Source organism: Phyllopteryx taeniolatus, chromosome 13, assembly GCF_024500385.1.
Source record: "Phyllopteryx taeniolatus isolate TA_2022b chromosome 13, UOR_Ptae_1.2, whole genome shotgun sequence".
NCBI lineage: Eukaryota > Metazoa > Chordata > Actinopteri > Syngnathiformes > Syngnathidae > Phyllopteryx > Phyllopteryx taeniolatus.
The window spans coordinates 21,612,108-21,633,942 of NC_084514.1; the positions used below are offsets into that span (position 1 = coordinate 21,612,108).

The window sequence follows — 21,835 nt, forward strand, 5'->3', positions numbered from 1 at the left end:
ACAATTAGCGATTTTGATTTGCTTTCGCGGGCCACATAAAATGATGTGGCAGGCCGGATCTCGCCCCCGGGCCACCAGTTTGACACCAGCGCTATAAGTGGTGGCATACATTTATAAAATGGGAAAGTTTTTTCCCCCCATTTTCCCCTATACCTATGTATAATGCACACTATTGACTTTTGACCATTTTTTGAGGGGCAAAAAATGCACATTATACACGAGAAATTGCGGTAACTAATTTAACATCACTACCATATAGTGAGCTTTGTATGCCTTCTATTTTCCTCATATTCCCAATATGTCACAGAAAGGCATATATTACTGTATGTCCCAAGGCGTTTGGATTTCATGAGATTGTGCTTTTGGTAAACTGCACCTTAAATGATGACCATTAATAAATCATTTGTGTTACAGAAGATTTACAGCAATGTCTTCTAAATAAATTTTGAATAATTGTCCAAATTAGAATGTTACATTCCTTAATACATTGCCTGTATAGTTAATAAATGTGTATGATGATGACTGTTTGATCCTGTAACGAATTGATTGTTTCTATGCAAATTATTAATTCTATATACCAACAAATCAGAAGTCAACCAATGTGTAATGTGTTTGGAATTGCTTGTGTTTGCAATTGACCTTAGAGGTGCCATTATGCAAACAGGAACCTACACGCCAAATAATACTTTATTTTTTTATTATGTATTTATTTATTTATTTTGCATTTCTTAAAATGTGTAGGTGAGAGAGAATTTAAACTGTGGGTAAATATTCAATCCACCAGTCATATGAGACATACAATGATGCTGATCCAAGGCCATGGTATGTCCACCAGAGTTTTTGCCTGTAAAATAAATATTAATTTCATCAACGTAAGCAGATGCAGAATTTTGGTGCAGTGATGTTTTACTGTGAGCAGCTGAAGGCACATCAATAGTCATGCAATTTATTCAGCATCTTCATATTTCAGCTGTCTTCAGGATGAATAATTTTACCCAGGTTAAAGTGTTCACAAATCTCACTGCATTTTCAGTCTTATAAATCATTGTAAAACAGGAGTTGCATTGTCACCCCACCCCTTTTAAAAAGACTTCCTGATTATTTTCAGATTCCATGCTTGATGTTCTTTGTCTAACCAATTAGATGCTACCCAAGATGAGTCAGACGGAGACAGTGATTGTTATTTCCACCACATTAGGGCGTATGAAATGAACAATTATTTTCAGATTTTTTTTTATTGACCTCTATTGCTTGTCCGTTGATGACCACAGCTGATCAGACAGGGACGCTGTTCGTTGGTGATGCTGTGTTGCAGGTGAGTACTCCACTGCCAAGGATTTCACATACTGTTTGCAATACTCTTCTATTTTGTAATGTGGCATTTAATTTTTGAAATATATGTTCATATTTTTGATGGTTGAAATCACTTGCTTGAATCAACTGAGCCTAAAGGTAGTCTAAAGCAGTGTTCCCGGTTAGGAGTATCGCAGGGCACATACAAACAAACAACCATTCGCACTCACATTCACACCTACAGGCAATTTAGAGTCGTCAATTAACCTACCGTGCATGTTTTTGGGATGTGGGAGGAAACCGAAGTGCCCGGAGAAAACCCACGCAGGCACGGGGAGAACATGCAAACTCCACACAGGCGGGGCCGGGGGATTGATTGATTGATTGAAGTCTTCAGAACTGTGAGGCAGATGCTCTAACCAGTTGGCCACCGTGCCTACATCCATATACACAGACATACATATACATACATACATATATATACACACACACTTTGCTCGCTTCTGCTTCCTCCTCCTGCGTTCGTGGTGCGTCCACTGTGGGTGCGATGCAGGAGTGGGGGTCGGAGTTATTGTAGGCCGCCAGACCAGAATGCAGTTCCGTAGCGCCTCAATGAGAGTTGACTTTTAACTCTGTACGAGTAGTTCTGCCTGTGTCGAGCAGCAACCTATGACTGTATCTGTATCAGAGCGGACTTGGTGCGTGAGAGTTAACTGTTGTGATAAACCCGTATTTTAAGTAGGACTAAGATATAGCGCTGTTTCGTTAGCGAACGAGGGTGGTTGGGGACGACTGCTCTAAAGAATAAAGTCTTAACCAGGTAGTCAATCCAGAAAGGCAAATAAAGCATGCAAGAGGTAGGCAAAAAGCAGAGTAAAAAAAACCAGTTTAACCACGAGAGAACATAAGATCAACAATAACGATCTGGGATGTTGGAGGGGTTTTGGAAGCATGGAAAAATTCACTTTATTAGGCAAGTTTCAGGAGACTGACGTGGAACATGGAAGTTGCGATGACTCATAAATTGATACGAGTTTTATTAGCTAGGAGACAGGGAAAGGGCCCAAAAAACATGGAAAGTCTCTGGTAGACAACCAGACCCAATGTCCCACCTGGTATGACTGAGCTGTACACCACTTGCCTCTTTCACCACTGGTCCATTTGATTTGAGGGTTGTGTTTAACGAGCCAAGGGTGGCTCAGAATAAGGAGATCCGGGGAATTTAACTAAAAAGAAAATAATCTCTCTATGACCCTATGAACCTGAGCGATAAGCTTTACTTACCCTTAAGACCCATTCTCCCCATCGCCTGTCATTTTGCCTGTAGCTCCTTTTCATGGTTACGAACAGCTGTGCTGTTTGCACCAGATTTTCAAATGCACAATTTAAAAGGGCAAAATCAACCATCGCAGTTTGTCTCAGGTTTGATAAATCACATTGCATATGTCAAATTCAACTATTTGCATATACTCCTTCCAGAACATGCATAATAAATTTGCATGGAAATTTTGCACATTTGGTAGACACAATCCTGGATGCGCCTGGTTAGTAGATCAGCTTCCACGTTTGTTTGCGTGCAATTACGTTTGGGCCCATTTTTGCATGTGCAAGCATTTAGTAAATCAGGCCCAAAGTGTGCACAATGAGTGCTTTAAGATGTGCAATGTGTTGAATATCTGGACCACTCTGTAGTTGCCCACGCCTCAGATCTGCCCGGCAGGTGTGAGATTATGTATGCAATCTTACATTGCTCAGTTGGAAAAGTAGCTGCTTGCAGTTCAAAATGAAGGCAGCACGTAACTAAAAAGGAGCAACAGTTTGAGGAATCACCTGAAAAGTTCTGTGGACCATAAAGTTGTAGGACGGAACATGAAGGACGAATCAGCAGAGGCATGAATGACCAGCGAAGTAGAAGCATTTGGAGCAGCTTCTGCAGAAGCATGTGGCTCCAATGGGTTCCACAGTTATTTGCATAGGCTGATCACTGAGAAGATCTATTTGGCAGCTGATGACGACCTGGAATCTATCCTGGCAATTGGTGAGACCAGCATGCCATGACTCATGCTATTAAGCTGCTCATTAAGTTGTGAGAGTCGATAAATGTGAGCGCATTTAGAGAGAAGAGTCTCTGCTAGGATGAAGGGCAAAGTTTATAAAACAGTGGTGAGGCCAGCCATGATGTACGGATTAGAGACAGTGGCACTGAAGAGACAACAGGAAGCAGACCTGGAGGTGGCAGAAATGAAGATGTTGAGGTTCGCTCTCAGAGTGACCAGGTTGGATAAAATTAGAAATGAGCTCATCAGAGGGACAGCCAAGGTTCGATGTTTTGGAGACAAAGTTAGAGAGAGCAGACTTGGATGGTTTGGACACATCCAGAGGAGAAATAGTGAGTATATTGGTAGAAGGATGATGAGGATGGAGCTGCCAGGCAAGAGAGCTAGAGGAAGACCAAAGAGAAGGTTGATGGATGTCGTGAGGGAAAGATGATGGCAGTTGGTGTTCGAGAGGAGGATGCAGGAGATAGACTTACATGGAAAAGGATGACGCGCTGTGGCGACCCCTAACGGGCCAAGCCGAAAGGAAACAAAGAAGAAGAAGAGGGTCAGTGACAGTTCTATTAGTAGTTATTTGATGTCAGATTCAGACTTAAATTATGCTTCCCTTTGTCACCAGGGTATGATATGTTCTGTCCAGTAGTGGAGTGCACTTTAACCTTCCCGTTGTGTCCAACTGTGGTTCATGTGGAATAGATGTTTGTTTTTAAGGACTCTTTATGATGAAGATGCATTTTTCGGTTGTGTTATTGTAATAGCTCCTCTCAGATATCTTTTTGGGCTATTTTGTAAACTCCTTTTTGAAAGGCGAGTTGGGCCATTATTTTAGGATGTTAATATATTGTATGACCGTAATCCTATTATCCACTATGCTTGTTCAATTTAAATATTGTAATTCATTAATAAACACGCCAAATTTAATCTGAAACTACATAGGCTGGCAGCACAGTGAACGACTGGTTAGCACATTGCCTCACAGTTCTGAGGACTGGGGTTCAAATCCTGACCCCTACCTGTGAGGAGTTTGCATGTTCTCCCTGTGCCTGTGTGGGTTTTCATCCCACATCCCAAAAACATGCATGGTAGGTTGATTGAAGTCTCTAAATTGCCTTTAGGTGTGAATGTGTGCACGAATGGTTCTTTGTTACGATGTGCCCTGCAATTGGCTGGCGACCAGTTCATGGTGTACCCCACCTCTCGCCTGAAGATAGCTGGGATTAGGCTCCAGCATGCCTGCGACCCAAGTGAGGATAAAGCGGCATAGCTAATGGATGGAAGGACTACAAAGGCTGTGAGATTGGTTGCTGTTTCCCGTTTTCAAATTTTCCCCATTGATGTACATTTTTATGGATAGAATTATATACATTTATATTACCAGTCAACGGTTCGTTATTGATTCTCATCTTAATTAAAACATAAGCATTCGTATGAAAACTATTTTGTAGAAGAAATCAACAGTGAAGGGCAGCTTTGCCCCAATACATAAAGGATTATGTTCATTTTTTAATTTGGAATCCCATTGGCTCAAACCTTTGTCTTGACAATCCTCCTTGTACTGTAGTCTCGAGGCCACCAAATTTGAAACATAAAACCAAGGCTTTGTTGATGGAATGCTTGGTTAATATACTCTCTACTTGCGCCTAAATTTCATGGGAAGAACTGTGGATTCCCAACATCGTCACAAATCCTTCACCACTTACACAGCCAGCATACAGCAACTCCTGGTCTAGAGGTACATTTTTGAAGAAATGCAACAACAGGGAGCTCTGACAGCTCCTTTGCAGTGGGAATGTGCTGTAGAGAACGACAGTACATTAGATTGAAGGACATGGCTGGTTTTTAAAATCACCACTGTTATCCAGTGAACAATTGAAACAGTTAAATGATGGAGGATATAAAGCACATGGACACTTCAATAAAATTAGAAAATGTACTGTCATTCAGTTGTTGTACACACTGTCATAATATTGCCATTCTGAGAAGAGTTGTGATGAGCTGATGGGCACATCAGTGTTTTTTATTTAAATTTCAGTCAAGTTTAATTTGTAATGCAATATATTCAAGCACATACAGTCTAAAAACAATCAACACACCGAGTTAAAAATAACACAGAATACTGTAGTAACATTTTATATTTAATATGAAAATACAAATGGGCAAAACCAGCCCACCTAGCTTCTGAAGTGCTCATAAGTAAACAAGAGCAAAGTGAATATCTGCAATTGTTGCTGGATAGAAGCTCCAGCACCTACCAACAAATAAAAGGTAGAAGTTCCAGCGACAATAAAATGGTTAGAAACACTAGCCTGACCATGTGGTCACTACTATTAATTTAGTAAAAATATTAAACAAGTTTGTTTTAAGGGACCAACAATATTGACTGTTGACTGGCACATCATACCCAATCAACACGATAACTGATTATTCAAACGAGATTAAAAGCATCGAATTCTTTATCTGAAAATTGAGGTTCATTCAGGTGTTTCTTTGGATCCATTCCAGCAGCAGGCATGCCTGGCACACCTGAGGCAAACATGAAGAGCTCTTCCAAGGATACCCAACTGTCATTTTCTAAAATGAAACTTTATGAAAACAAAAGGTGTAACCATAAACCACAACAGCTGTACTTATCAGAAAGTATGTATATATAGTACCTTCGCAATCAAGTAAGTAGTCTTTCCAGTAGCTCATTCTATGTCGTCCTGGACTAAACTCAGGTTGGAAAATTTCTTCAACCTCCAAAGCAGTTAACCTCTTCTTCATGTGGCAGAGGATGGGTCGACTGTAGGATACTGCTGTGGCGCGGTCAATAACTTCAAACAACTGCCAAGCTCTATTTCCCATTCTCTGAATCTGTGGTGGTTTCCTGAGCTGTGAAATACAAGATCAGACTCCGGGTGAATATTTTAGACCGACATCAGAGCGCTCATATAGATTGGTAATTAATTTCAGGATGATTTACAAAAGGTAATGAACTCTTCAACTGCACAAATGTACAATGATGCGTTGGTACGCTTTCCCCACTGCCTCTTTGTATCTTACAAAGAGAATGTATGTTTGTTCCTGGTACATTTACTATCTTTCGATCATCGGGGTACAACAGAAAGTGGGAACCGGTCGAAAGATTTTTGTTGAAGGCCTGCAATTTTTGCAGTGCAACATTCTGTAATTCTGACTGAAAGAGGGAGTACCATTCCTCTCACTGGTTTCAGGACTCCATCTTTCAGTCGCACAAAGCCTATCGAAATCTACAGAGAAACATAGAAGGCTACTGTTAAGAAGTCAATTGACTACAATTTACATTACATATCACAAAAACCTTGCAAAATGGACTACCTACAAGTTCAATTACATAAATAAGCAAAGAGGTTACCTTTACGTTATTTTATTTCAGCTGTGCCTTTTTTTCACCTCACCTTTTCTGAAATTCCAGAATGAGTGCACTACCTCCTGCATCAAACTGAGCCAAATAAAATCTCAGAGCTAATTAAGAATAATCAAGAATCCACAGATGTCTACATTTGAACAGCTCAATGTGTAGCATTACCCTCACTTGTGCTTTTTTGGTCAACATTGCTAAGGAATTTGATGTTTGCTACAAGAACTGCAGAATTCGGTTTCAGAGTGTAACCCAGAACCACAAAATGGACAATACATCTTAACCTGTAAGGTGGGGAGAGAAATCTTACTGAGTTTCAGTGTACAATTGACTGTTAACTTGGTAACATTAGCTTCAACAGGGCCAGTCAACAGAATAATACAAACAAATACTTTGAAAAGTACAATCTTGAGTCAAACTGTCATTTAATTTTTCCCAATTTCATTCATAAAAGCTTAGTCAACTTCTCTCCTCAGTCACTAGGTGGCTGGCAAAATGTTGCAGTGTTGTGGATGAATGTCGTTATGTTATGGCATTTGCATTTCTGTTCTCTGCTTGTGCCGTTGTGTTTTGGCATTAACGCGTTGTCTTGTGGCGTTTGCAATTATTATGATCTATGAACAAGCCTGGGTCGGATTCTTAAAAAAATCCATGCATTGATTTATATACTATGAAATTGGGAGTTGCGATATCACTTCACTGAAGTATCTTTCTACTCTCTTTTGGTTTCTTTAGGTTAATGGCATAAATGTGGAGCATTGTACTCATGAGCAAGTTGTGAGTATATTTTTTGTAAAATGACAGGTGGACCTGTTGCACTCATGTGTTGTGTTTACCACAATGTTCCAAGGTTCCAAAACCTGAGCCCCACCTCATTAATCCGAGACATTCCTTCGAGGACAACCACGTCTAAATTCTGACAAATCTAAAATTATCATTGTTCCAAAATCCCTCACCTGATCAGCTCAGACTGTCTCTCCCTTGATTGACCACTCCATTGTGACCACTTCCTCACACATATTCAACATTGGTGTCATTGTTTACCAGACACTCACTTTTGACAAACACACTTTACAGACATTTTTATTTTTTTTACCACCTTAAAATTACTGCATTTGTCCGTCCCTTTCCTTTTCCATTGCTGAAACCAAATCTTTCTTCCAAATCATCTTTTAACATGTCTTAACTGTAAATGCATCAATTTTACCATAAGTGAAATTTTTAAAAGCCATAAAAAATTTATTTAAGATTACACATTATAAATCTTGCTCAACCTTTTTTTCGTACGGCTATGTTCTGTACATACATCTGTAAAAAATGTGCATTAAAACTCTACAAGATTAGCTTTTATTGCACCGATTTTAAATTGCTCATTCACTGCTGACCTTTCATTTTGATTATCTTTCTCCATCTTTGTCTTTCTCTAACATTCCTGTCAGGTTCACCTCCTGCGCACCGCCGGAGATGAAGTCATCCTTACTGTGCGATATCTACGAGAAGTTCCATCTTTTCTTAAACTGCCTCTTGGTAAGAGTCCTGAATTTTATATATTTTTAAAGGTTACAATAACAAACATTTTGATTGTGGTTCAACACACTGTATGTGCTATAAGAAAAGCCCAAAGATTGAGGATAAGGGGGAGATGCTATCGTCTGAACCTCCTTAGATTAGCTTAAAGTGACACATTATGGTAAAGGCAGGTAGTACGAAACTTGCAATTATAAAAGTTTGTATAATATGTACAAAACCATATTCCAAGAAAGTTGGGAGGTGTAAAATGTAAATAAAACCAGAATACAATGATTTGCAAATTGTTTTAAACCAATATTCAGTTGAATACACTACTAAGACAAGATTTTTAATGTTCAAACTGATAGACATTATTGGTTTTTTTATTTATTTTTGTTTTTGCAAATATTCTTTCATTTTGAATTTTATGCCTGCAACACATTCCAAAAAAGCGGCACCAAAAGACTGGGGAAGTTGAGGAATGCTAAAAAAACAAACATGTTTGGAACATTCGACAGGTGAACATGTTAATTGGAAATGTGAGTGTCATGAGTGGGTATAAAAGGAGCTTCCCCAAAAAGCCCAGTTGTTCTAAAGGAACGATGGGGCGAGGTTCACCACCTTGTGAACAACTGCTTAAGCAAATAGTCCAACAGTTTATTCTCAATGTAAAATTACAATGAATTCAGGGGTTTCATCATCTACCTACCATTATTTCGTCAGAGAATCTGGAGAAATGTCTGCACGTAAGCGGCAAGACCAAAAATCAACATTGAACACCCGTCAACTTCGATCCCTAAAGCGGCACCCCATCATTGTACAAAGGATATTACCACGTGGGCTCAGGAACACTTCAGAAAATGATTGTCACTTAACACAGTCGCTACATCAACAAATGCAAGTTAAAACTCTACCAAGCAAACCGAAAGTCATATATCAGCAGCACCCAGCAACACCGCCAGATTCGCTGAGCCCGAGCTCATCTGAGATGGGCTGACGCAAAGTGAAAATACGTGCTGTGGTCTGACGAGTCCACATTTTATATTGTTTTTGGAAAACATGGGCATCGTGTGATCCAGGCCAAAGAGGAAAAGGCCCATCCAGATTGTTATCAGTGCAAAGTTCAAAAGCCAGCATCTGTGATACTATGGGGGTGTGTTAGTGCACAAGACATCGGTAACTTGTAGATATGTGAAGGCACCATTAATGCTGAAGGTACATACAGGTTTTGGAGCAACCTACGTTTCCATCCAAGCAACGTCTTTTTCAAGGAGGTCCCTGCTTATTTCAGCAAGACAATGCCTAGCTACAGTCTGCACATGGTACAACAGTGTGGCTTTGTAATAAAAAAGTGCGAGTACTCGACCTTCGTGGCGCATTATGAAGCACAAAATACGACAACGGAGACCCCAGACTGTTGAACAACTGAAGCTGTACATCATGCAAGAATCATCAAACAAAGAATTCCACCTACAAAGTTTTAACAATTAGCGTCCTCAGTTCCCAAATGCTTTTTGAAATTTTTTGGAACGTGTTTCACACATCAAATTCAAAATGAGTAAATACTGACAGCGGCACGGTGATGACTGGTTTGAGTGTCTGCCTCACAGTTCTGAGGACCGGGGTTCAATCCCCAGCCCCGCCTGTGTGGAGTTTGCATGTTCTCCCTGTGGTTGTTTGTTTAAATGTGCCCTGCGATTGGCTGGAAACCAGTTCAGGGTGTCACCCACCTCCTTCCTGAAGATAGCGGGATAGGCTCCAGCGCTCCCGGACCCTTGTGATGATAAGCGGCTCAGGTAATGGATGGATGGATGGATAAATACTGACCAAAACAAAAAAATCTGAAATAGTTTATCAGTTGGAACATTAAATATCTTTGTATTGTATTGAATTGAATATAGCTTGAAAAAGCAAATAATTGTATTCTGTTTTAATTTACGTTTTACATAACATTCCAACTTCATTGGAACTGGGGTTATTAATATTTTTCTGGAGGAAGTTAAGTATTATTTCCAATTCTTACCCACTTATGTATTTAAATATGAGTGGTCATACTACACCCTTCACAATAAAATGCAGAAGAGTTCAAGACCACATCAACCTGAAAACTTCAAGGGGGGAAAAAAAATCAATTGAAATTGGAAGTTGGACTTTTGGGAAATATGAGATAATATCATCTGGCCATAGCCCAGTCCTAATATAAAGAGAGTTTCTATTAACTCTGTGGTTGTTTGTGTTTGTTGGGTTACATTAGATTAAGCATTTTGATGTGTTGAGTGTGTGGATTAAAACTAAAACAATACTAATTGTTTCAAATCGAAGAAAAATATGAATAAATTTTTATGAGACATCGGTGTGTTCCTGAAAATCTCGGCTCTCTAGGCAATTGCCTGTGTTTTCCTAATGGTAAGTCCACCCTTGGTGGTAAGTAGCAGTTGTAAATGCAAAATACATGGCTGTCTGGTCTGCTAACAGTCAATGAGTTATTGGTGCAACATGAAACATTGTCTTTTTAACACTAATTGAAAAATCAACAAAATAATACGGCCTTATACTTCTTCCATGTCTTGTGTGATACTTACCTTCAATAATAAACAAGCCAAACAAAGCCTTCAAAGCCTTCGAAACACTGGGTAAACCTCTGTTTGACTGGTTGACATCAGAATCCATTATGAATGTATAACACTGAATTTGGGGTCACAGTGACTGTTAACTTGGGATAGAATGAAATTATGTTGAACTGAACGTTTCCCTTCAGGAACATTGCGATGAACCTGTCTCCTTTCAACAGGTTTTTCTGGGCCATCTGTTGATCACAGTGGTGAATCCTCCTCCCTCTTCGACTGCGGCTCACATTTAAATGGTGGCACAGTAAGACATATCTCTGACATATTCTATATACAATATATATTATGTTTTATATTTTTAGTATTAAAATGTTTACACGCTTCAAGTACCGTAATTTCTCGTGTATAATGCACATTTCCCCCCTCCAAAAAATGTCAAAAGTCAATGGTGCGGATTATACATAGGTCCCATTTTATAAATGTATGCCGCAATCTAGAGGTTATGAAAAAGCTGTACACTTTAATTCCAATAGGCCACCACCACCTAGAGGTTATGAGAAAGGTATACACTTTCATTCTAATATACCACCGCCACCTAGAGGTTCTTAAAAAGGTGGAGCCTACACTTTTTTTTATGATAATGCTTTTCTGAAATGCTTGATAGTTTAATTTGAATTCCATTAAAATATAATTAAATGTGTTTTGCCTGGCCCTTCATGTTTTCTTTAAAGAACTGTACCCATCTTACAAATTCTGCCTGGGTAATCATACATATGAGCACAACTGTGTGTTTTCTCATTTATTAAATAAAAGTAAGGTTGTGAATTTCAAAATGAGAGGAAGTAAAGAAGAAGAAAGAAAGTATTACGTGATCAAATAAAGTGCTTAACTTCAGAATAATTATTTGAAAAAACTAACAAAATACATAAAATACTGAATGTTTTGATCATATGGGTAGAAGCAAAATCATGCATTGTAAAAAAGCATTATACATAGGTAGAAGGGTTTTCCAGAATTTTGAGGTTAACTTTGGGGGTGGACATTATACATGGGTGCACATTATACACGAGAAATTACGGTAGTTTACAGTACAAGACTTATACTATGTTGTCACACTTGACTACTTTAAAGACCCTTTTAGAAAATTTATTTTGCTTCCTCCTGGGTTCCTCTTCCATCAAAGCTAGTTTGTATTTTAATGGCTTTAAAGAATGTTTTGAAATTGATATTGATCTTTTGTGCAGCAAAACAGAAATAACTGTAATAATAACTAATGTACTTCACACATATGTAAAAACTGATGAATGTTAGCCCCTAAACAAGAGCGAACAATAGAATGATGCAAGATGTTAATGCCCAATGTATGGCAATTGTCAACTGAATCTTTGTAGAAACAGGAACATTTCCTGATCAGTGATTAGGGAAAACAAGTAACAGGTAGTAGTGTTCAGCACATATGCCTCACAGTTCTGAGGTTCGGGGTTAGAATCTCAGGTCTGGCCTTCCTGTGTGGAGTTTTCTCTGTGCTTCTGTGGGTTTTCTCTGGAGTAGTAATCTAGCCTGGGTAACCTCACTCAATTTCAATCACTCTGCAAGACATTGGTGTATCAACAGCATTGCACCCATTAAGGAAGAAGCAGTTCTGCATTCTAACCATTTTGTTTGCATGTATATTTTATTGATATACAAATTAAAGCAATACTGAAAATGCCAGAAAACCATCAGAATCCCCATATCATAAAATGTAGCTCTTGAAAGTGCTTCTTTTTCTATAGTACAGTGCATACTGCATCTGCATCTGAATAAAAAAATCCCAATTTTTTTCACGTGTTTACACATTTATCTTTTTTTATTATGATTTATTAATATTTAATTACCCATGCCATTGGCTCTAACACAGCCCCATACCATCACAGATGCTGGCTTTTGAACTTTGCGTCCATAACAGTCCGGATGGTTCTTTTCCTCTTTGGCCCGGAGGACACGACGTCCACAATTTCCAAAAACAATTTGAAATGTGGACTCGTCGGACCACAGAACACTTTTCCACTTTGCATCAGTCCATCTTAGATGAGTTCGGGCCCAAAGAAGCCGGTGGCGTTTCTGGGTGTTGTTGATAAATGGCTTTTGCTTTGCATAGTAGAGTTCCAAGTTGCACTTACGTATGTCACGCCAAACTGTATTTACTGACATTTCTGAATTGTTCATGAGCCCATGTGGCGATATCCTTTACACATTGATGTCGGTTTTTGATGCAGTGCCACCTGAGGGATCGAAGGTCATGGGCATTCAATGTTGGTGTTAGGCCTTGCCGCTTACATGTAGTGATTTCTCCAGATTCTCTGAACCTTTTGATGATATTATGGACCGTAGATGATAAAATTCCTAAATTCCTTGCAATTGTACATTGAGGAACATTAAAAGGTTCCACTATTTTCTCACGCACTTGTTCACAAAGAAGTGAACCTCGCCCCATATTTGCTTGTGAATGACTGAGCAATTCAGGGAAGCTCCTTTTATAGCCAATCAGGGCACCCACCTGTTCCCAATTAGCCTGTTCACCTGTGGGATGTTCCAAACAGGTGTTTGATGAGCATTCCTTAACTTTCTCATTCTTTTTTGCCACCTGTCCCAGCTATTTTGGAACGTGTTGCAGCCATAAAATTCGAAGTTAATGATTATTTGCTAAAAACAATAAAGTTGATCAGTTTGAACGTTAAATATCTTGTCTTTGTAGTGTATTCAATTAAATATAGGTTGAACATGATTTGCAAATCATTGTATTCTGTTTTTATTTATGTTTAACACAACGTCCCGACTTCATTGGAATTGGGGTTTTATAACATCAGACAATGAAGAATCTCAATCCTAATTCATTATAGACAACTGTTGACACTAAGTAGCACAATAATTGACCCAGAAGTCCGATACATATTTGTTCATTCAACAATATTTAACAAATTATACACATTAGTGAATGTATACGCCTCAAGTATTGATGATCCAACTTTTATTCACACACTTTTTTCATATCTGACCAATTTGTCAACTAATTCAAGAGTTATTATCGGTCGCAACTTTAATATAGTATTTAATCCAACCATAGACCGCTCAAACTCAAAAAATCACTGTCTTCCCAAATATTAGATGAATATATGCATGATTTTGGACTCGCCGATATATGTGGAAAAAAAAATCATACAAAAAGGGAATATACTTTATCTTCTTTAGTTCACCGCTCCTTCTCTAGAATTGACTACTTTCTCACAAATAACTCAATTGTTCAAAACAGCACTTCCAAAATACATCCAATAAAAATTAGCGATCATGCTCCAATTTCTCTCTGCCTCAAACTTGAATCAAACATGATGCCTTCTCCAACCTGCCGCTTTAATACATCCTCTGAAAGATACAGAGTTTGATATATTTGTAACGAAGGAATGGGAAGATTTTCTAGATATGAATGATTCCACAACTATATCCCCATCCTTACACTGGGAAACAGGAAAGCTGTAATCAGAGGCAAAATCGTTTCATACTCTTCCTACAAGAAAAAACAAGAAGAAAAATTAGAAAATGAATTGGAGATGAAAATCAAAGAACTCACAGAGGAATACACAATTAATCCGACAGACCTACTTAGGATCCAACTTGATAATGCTAAACAACAACTTGATTGCATATTGTCAAAAAGAATGGAGTTCCTACAACAATAGCTTAGAAACACTAATTTCGAGCAAAATAATAAATCAGGAAAATTTCATCCATCCATCCATCCATTTTTTGAGCCGCTTCTCCTCACTAGGGTCGCGGGCGTGCTGGAGCCTATCCCAGCTGTCATCGGGCAGGAGGCGGGGTACACCCTGAACTGGTTGCCAGCCAATCGCAAGGCACAGAGAAACAAACAACCATTCACACTCACAGTCATGCCTACGGGCAATTTAGAGTCTCCAATTAATGCATGTTTTTGGGATGTGGGAGGAAACCGGAGTGTCCGGAGAAAACCCACGCAGGCACGGGGAGAACATGCAAACTCCACACAGGCGGGGGCGGGGATTGAACCCGGGTCCTCAGAACTGTGAGGCTGACGCTCTAACCAGTCGGCCACCGTGCCGCAGGAAAATTAAAAAAAAAAAAAAAAAAAAAAAATGTCACAAATAAAAAACACTACATCTGTCCAAGAATCAAATTGGCAAATTTACTCAATCACCACAGGATATTAATATATTTTACAACTACTACAGTAGCTTATATTCATCCCATAATAAGACCAATAAAAACGACATTGAAACTTTTTTCAATAACATAAACTTCCATTAACTTCAAAAAGTAAAAAATTGCCCCATTAACCCTCGCAGAGTTACATAAGGCCTTAAACGATATGCCAACAGGAAGAGTTTCAGGCAATGAAGGCTAATTACCGACCACTGTCACTAATACGGACATCAAAATCATATCTAAGGCTTTAGCCAACAGTCTTGAAAAAAATCTCCTGTCGTTAATACATTCTGACCAAACAGGTTTCATTAAAGAACGGAGCTCCGCCAACGTCAGGCGAGTGATAAACCTAATAAGTATGTCTCAGCATAATAACCTAAAAACTATTGTCTTGTCACTAGATGCAGAAAAAGCTTTTGACAAAGTTAACTGGTCTTTTCTTTTCTATGTACTTTGCAAATTTGGCTTCAGTGACACACATATTCACTGGATTGCAACGTTATACAACTCACCCAAAGCAACCGTCACCACAAATGGGGTCACATCACAAAGTTTCACTTTACAAAGAGGAACGAGAAAAGTATGCCACTGGCATAGCAATATGGCAGAACACTAATATTAAAAGTATCAGTACTCCTATGTCAGAACACAAAATTAATCTTTACACAGATGATATCCTTTATTTACAAGAACCCAAGGCATCACTTCAAACAGTTTGTAACCTCATTCAGACATTTTCACAATTATCAGAATATGCTATTAATTGGTCAAAATCAATAATACTCCCTATAATGACTAACTCATGGAATCCTGTGGACAAAAATCCAAACTTTCCTATTCCGACTGGGAATATCAAATACCAATTCAGGATGTGCCCCGCCTCCTGCCCGATGATAGCTGGGATAGGCTCCAGCACTCCCGCGATCCTTGTGAGGATAAGCGGGAGAAAAATGGATGGGAGATATTGCAAGCATTGTTTGTTTCCAACCCCCCTTTTAAAATAAAATTTAAAATAAACAGTTTTTACTGGCTTCTGATTTCAAAAGTAATTATCCATTAATTTGTGTATATGTAATAATATGAGGCAATCATAGGGGTTTGCAGCCATAACGGCCCTCCGAGTGGAACCGTAACTGCGATGTGGCCCGTGACAAAAATTTGTTTGACACCCCTGATCTAGGCAGTCTCACTATTGTTCTGCTGTTGTTCGCACCCCTATTCCCATTGTCCACTCTGTCCCTGTCTGTCCCCTAAAACCCTTTTCTGTCCGGCTGCATTTTCAATAAACATCAGAATAATTAAAACAATTAAAAATAAGCAGAGGGAGTATTTCAAACTCCACCGTTGCACAGCAAAACTCTACCAGCACAAAGGCATACAGTTCCAGTTCAATCCTCACCAACATATTTTTGATGATTATTTGCTAAAAACAATAAAGTTTATCAGTTTGAACATTAAATATCTTGTCTTTGTAGTGTATTCAATGAAATATAGGTCGAACATGATTTGCAAATCATTGTATTCGGTTTTTATGATTGGCTGGCAACCAGTTCTGGGTGTACCCCGCCTCCTGCCCGATGACAGCTGGGATAGGCTCCAGCACGCCCGCGACCCTAGTGAGGAGAAGCGGCTCAGAAAATGGATGGATGGATGGATGTATTCGGTTTTTATTTTATGTTTAACACAACGTTGTACAACGCAAAGGGGAGCTGTGCCTCAGTTGGTAGAGGGGGTTGTCCAGTGACCATCTCGCTGGCTGCCATTGCTGCTCACAGTGCACCGTCGCCAGCCGCAGGAGTCGCGGGGCAGCTGGGCTGGAAAGGGAGTCAAATTACGAAAAAAAACACTGCACCGATCCGCCTGTCGATCTCCCGTTCCAGTCTTCCCTCACTCGTGAACAAGACCCCAAGATACTTGAACTCCTCCACTCAGGGTAGGATCTCATCCCCGATCTGGAGAGGGCACGCCACCCTTTTCTGACTGAGGACCATGGTCTCAGATTTGGAGGTGCTGATTCTCATCCCTTCACAATCGGCTGCGAACCGCTCCAGTGAGAGTTGGAGATCACGGCTTGATGAAGCCAACAGAATTATTGGATTTCAGATAATGAGACCATTGTTCCCTCTTTGCATTGTCCCACGCACATGCTCTTTAATACCTTTAACAAATGTTTCAAATGTGATGTGATTGTTGAGAACACAAATATTTGCAATGTGGCATTTGTGTGGTGTGGAGTGAAACATTTCACCTGGTTCAGTTGACAACAGATTCGACATCAGACATTCAAGTTTGGAGAAATACAGTCACTAGTGGCGTTCATGTAAAGTTCTTAAAATATTAAATCCCAGTCGAGTCCGGTAAAGACTGTGGTTAATGAACCTGCGTCTGCAGTGAGTGGCGTTCCGTCGCCTGTGGGTGTCGCGATCAACCCGTCCATTGTCCCGGCTAGACTGTATAACTGTCACACCGGCGCAGCAGGGAGGAGACGCCTTTGTTGGTGAGGGTCTGTGGGCTGGCTGGTGGTGGAAGCTAATTAATTTAGCGTTTTTGGTGCAAACTAAGTATCTTTTTTCTCCGCTTTGATGCTCCGGGGGCTGGTAATTCACTTTGCGTCGGCGTGCAAAAGCAAATGTCTGTGTCTTGCTTTTGATGATCCAGACTTGTGATTCACTTCGCATCTATATGCGAAGTTGAATCTTGCCATTTCTTGGTCGTCTATCTCGGCTGGGTGGGGTGCTGGGTGTCATCTTATCATGGCGTGTCCGCGACAGCGGAAAACTAGATTTGACAGGGAATGCCCACATTTTAGGGATGCTCCACTCAGACTTCGTATCTGGCGCAATAAAAAGTCTCTGGCTGAATCACAGACTTAAGTAGATGGGAGAATCTGCGCTGCAGGAGAAATGTGCAGCTGCGCTCGTTTTCTGATTCAAGCACATGGAACCATTTGGCCCATACTGTACATCCAATTGGCATGCACTCGGGACAAGATAAATCAGACAAAACATGGCGTTTATGGGGTTGCTGGCGCGATAGACTAATTTCTGTAACCGCCCCCAGCCTGCACACAGAGCAACAAGTCAGTGCCACATTTCAGAAGCTCACACTGTTATCTAATGCTAATCTGTGAATCGAACATGTAATGCACCCTTTGTTTAGCATGTACGAAACCATCACTGGTTCACCCCAAACACAAAATCCCAAAGCACTGCTCTCCTTACCTTTTGGCAGCGGTGGAACCAAGTCATTGCTTTGCAAGTCACAAATCAGTCTTAAGTCTTTGCCCTCGAGTCCCAAGCCAAGTCCCAAATTGAAACAGGCAAGTCCCAAGTCAAGTCCCAAGTCGCAACAGGCAAGTCCCGAATTTCTTTTCCTCAAAATTCCGGTTTCCACATTCATCGAGCGGACCGAGACATGGAATCATCGGGGAAAACAAAGGGCGGCGGGATATGCCTCTATATCAACGAAAAATGGTGTACGGACGTCACGGTGATCAGCACACACTGCAGCCCGCATTTGGAGTCGCTATTCTTAAATTGTAAACCATTCTACTCGCCACGTGAGTTCGCATCATTCATTCTCGCTGGCGTCTATATTTCGCCTCAAGCTAACACGAACGCCGCATTGCTAACGCTCGCCGATCAAGTCAACGAAATTGAAAAAAAACACCCCGACTCACCCCTCCTTATTCTCGGGGACTTTAACAAAGCTAAACTCAACCACGAACTCCCTAAATACAAGCAGCACATCGACTGTCCTACCAGGGAAAATAATACTTTAGACCACTGCTACACCACGGTAAAAAACGCATACCGTGCTATACCTCGTGCAGCCTTGGGCTCGTCTGATCACTGCTTAATTCACTTAATACCGACGTACAGGCAAGAACTTAAATGTGCGAAGCCTACAGTGAAAACAGTCAAAAAGTGGACAAATGAAGCCACGATGGAACTTCAAAGCTGCTTAGACTGCACAGACTGGAGTGTCTTTGAAAATTCAGCTGGCAGCCTGGATGAATATACGGACACTGTCACATCCTACATCAGTTTCTGTGAAGAGGTCTGTGTACCAACAAAATCATTTCGCACATTCAACAACAATAAGCCGTGGTTCACTGCTAAACTTAAGCAGCTTCGCCAAGCTAAGGAGGACGCATATCAGAGCGGGGACAGGGCCCTGTATAATCGAGCTAGAAACCAGCTGACCAAAGAAATTAACATTGCAAAGAGGATCTATACAGCAAAGTTGGAAAAACAGTTTAGCGCAAACGACTCTAAATCAGTCTGGCATGCATTCCAGTCGCTGACTAATTACAAGCGACGATCCCCCCAAGCTGAGAACAATAGCACACTAGCCAACGACTTGAATACCTTCTACTGCAGATTTGAAAAGGACAGTTTCACACCACACACCAACCCGGCCGCACCCGCGACCACAATCACACCTCTGACCTCTGCGTTAACCATCCATGAACAGGATGTGAGACGCATCTTCAAACAACAAAAGATTAACAAAGCGGCAGGCCCGGACCACGTGTCCCCATCCTGCCTCAAAGTCTGCGCGGACCAGCTCGCGCCAGTCTTCACTCAGATCTTCAACAGATCACTGGAAATGTGCGAAGTTCCATCCTGTTTCAAACGCTCCACCATCATCCCAGTCCCCAAGAAACCTGCAATCTCGGGTCTGAATGACTACAGGCCTGTCGCTTTGACATCTGTGTTCATGAAGTCCTTTGAACGTCTTGTGCTGGACCACCTCAAGAGTGTCACAGGTCCCCTGCTGGACCCCCTGCAGTTTGCCTACCAAGCGAACAGATCTGCGGATGATGCAGTCAACATGGGACTGCACTTCATCCTAGAACACCTCGACAGTGCAGGGACCTACGCGAGGATCCTGTTCGTGGACTTCAGCTCAGCGTTCAACACCATCATCCCTGAACTCCTTTCATCCAAGCTTCTCCAGCTCAGCGTCTCACCTGCCATCTGCCAGTGGATTTAAAGCTTTCTGACGGGCAGGACACAGCAGGTCAGGCTGGGGGAGGCCACCTCATCCACACGCAGCATCAGCACTGGGGCGCCCCAAGGTTGTGTCCGCTGCTCTTCTCTCTCTACACGAACGACTGCACCTCAGCGAACCCGACTGTCAAACTCCTGAAGTTTGCAGATGACACCACTGTCATCGGCCTCATCAAGGACGGTGACGAGTCTGCATATCGACAGGAAGCGGAGCGGCTGGAGCTGTGGTGCGGCCGACACAACCTGGAGCTGAACACGCTCAAGACTGTGGAGATGATCGTGGACTTCAGGAGGCATCCTTCGCCACAGCTGCCCCTCACGTTGTCCAGCTGCCTTGTGTCAACCGTCGAGACCTTCAAGTTCCTGGGAATTACAATCTCCCAGGACCTGAAGTGGGCGACCAACATCAACTCCGTCCTCAAAAAGGCCCAGCAGAGGATGTACTTCCTGCGGCTTCTGAGAAAGCACGGCCTGCCACCGGAGCTGCTGAGACAGTTCTACACAGCGGTCATCGAATCAGTCCTGTGTTCTTCCATCACAGTCTGGTTTGGTGCTGCTACAAAAAAGGACAAACTCCGACTGCAACGGACAATCAAAACTGCTGAAAGGATTGTCGGTACCCCCCTACCCACCCTTGAGGACTTGCACGCTGCCAGAACTAAGACAAGGGCGTGCAAAATCCTCTCGGACCCTCCCCACCCCGGTCACCGGCTCTTCCAGCTCCTTCCCTCAGGTAGGCGCTACCGATCATTGCAAACTAGAACTAGTAGACATTCCAACAGCTTCTTCCCTCTTGCAATCAACTTCTTAAACAGCTAACTTACAATTCCATTACAACAAGCTGGCAATTTTTTTTTGACTTGAGTTCGTTGTCACATTTCTGTGGGGCCAATTATGTATTATGTATTACTCGTGCACTCACTGTAGTTGTCTCGCCGTGCTGCACTATTTGCATATAGTGGCCACTCATGCCAGAGTAGCATCTGCTCCATTTGCACACTGATTGAGGAGTATCTGTAACATTTGCACAACCATTGTCCCAGATTATCGCACTACTCGTCACTTTAAACCGCATACACTCCTTGATGTCTCAGTGCCCTTTGCACAATGGTCATTGCACCGGACTATTGCGATATTAGCCATTCGAACTGCTCTAAGTGCTAGAGGACTCTGCATCTTTTTGCACAATTGTTGTTTGTTGTTGTTTTTTGTCAATGTCTTTATGTCTCCAAAGTGTTCTGTAAATTGACTGTCTGTTGTACTAGAGCGGCTCCAACTACCGGAGACAAATTCCTTGTGTGTTTTGGACATACTTGGCAAATAAAGATGATTCTGATTCTGATTCTGATTCTGATGTGATTTTTTGGGGGAAATTTCTGCAAATTTATTAAATTATTATTCTTAAATTTATAATTTACAAATAAAAAAATCACGTGCATAAGTATTCACAGCCCTTGCCACAAAGCTCAGAATTGAGCTAAGGTGCATCATGTTCCCACTGATCATCCTTGAGAGGTTCCTACAGCTTAATTGGAGTCCACCTGTGGTAAATTCAGTTGATTGGACATTATTTGGAAAGGCACACACTTGTCTATATAAGGTCCCACAGGTGACAGTGCATGTCAGAGCACAAACCAAGCAAAAAGTTCAAGGAATTGTCTGTAGACCTCCGAGACAGGATTGTCTCAAGGCAGAAATCCAGGAAGGGTACAGAAAATTATCTGGTGTTTTGAAGGTTCCAATGAGCAGTGGCCTCCATCATTCGTAAATGGAAGAAAAAACACCAGTAATCTTCCT

General features: G+C 41.1%; 1 protein-coding gene across 3 annotated transcripts in view; it reads left to right on the forward strand.

The window, feature by feature from the left end:
- Positions 1-21,835, forward strand: part of sntg2 (syntrophin, gamma 2) — a 117,174-nt gene that overhangs the window by 28,655 nt on the left and 66,684 nt on the right. For 2 of the 3 annotated variants that reach the window (XM_061795316.1, XM_061795315.1), the window contains exons 5-8: positions 1,272-1,315; positions 7,465-7,506; positions 8,169-8,256; positions 11,030-11,109. In XM_061795316.1, coding sequence (XP_061651300.1) covers positions 1,272-1,315; positions 7,465-7,506; positions 8,169-8,256; positions 11,030-11,109 — 254 coding nt within the window. The remainder of the gene's footprint in view (positions 1-1,271; positions 1,316-7,464; positions 7,507-8,168; positions 8,257-11,029; positions 11,110-21,835) is intronic. The other variant, XM_061795317.1, reaches the window with a different exon arrangement.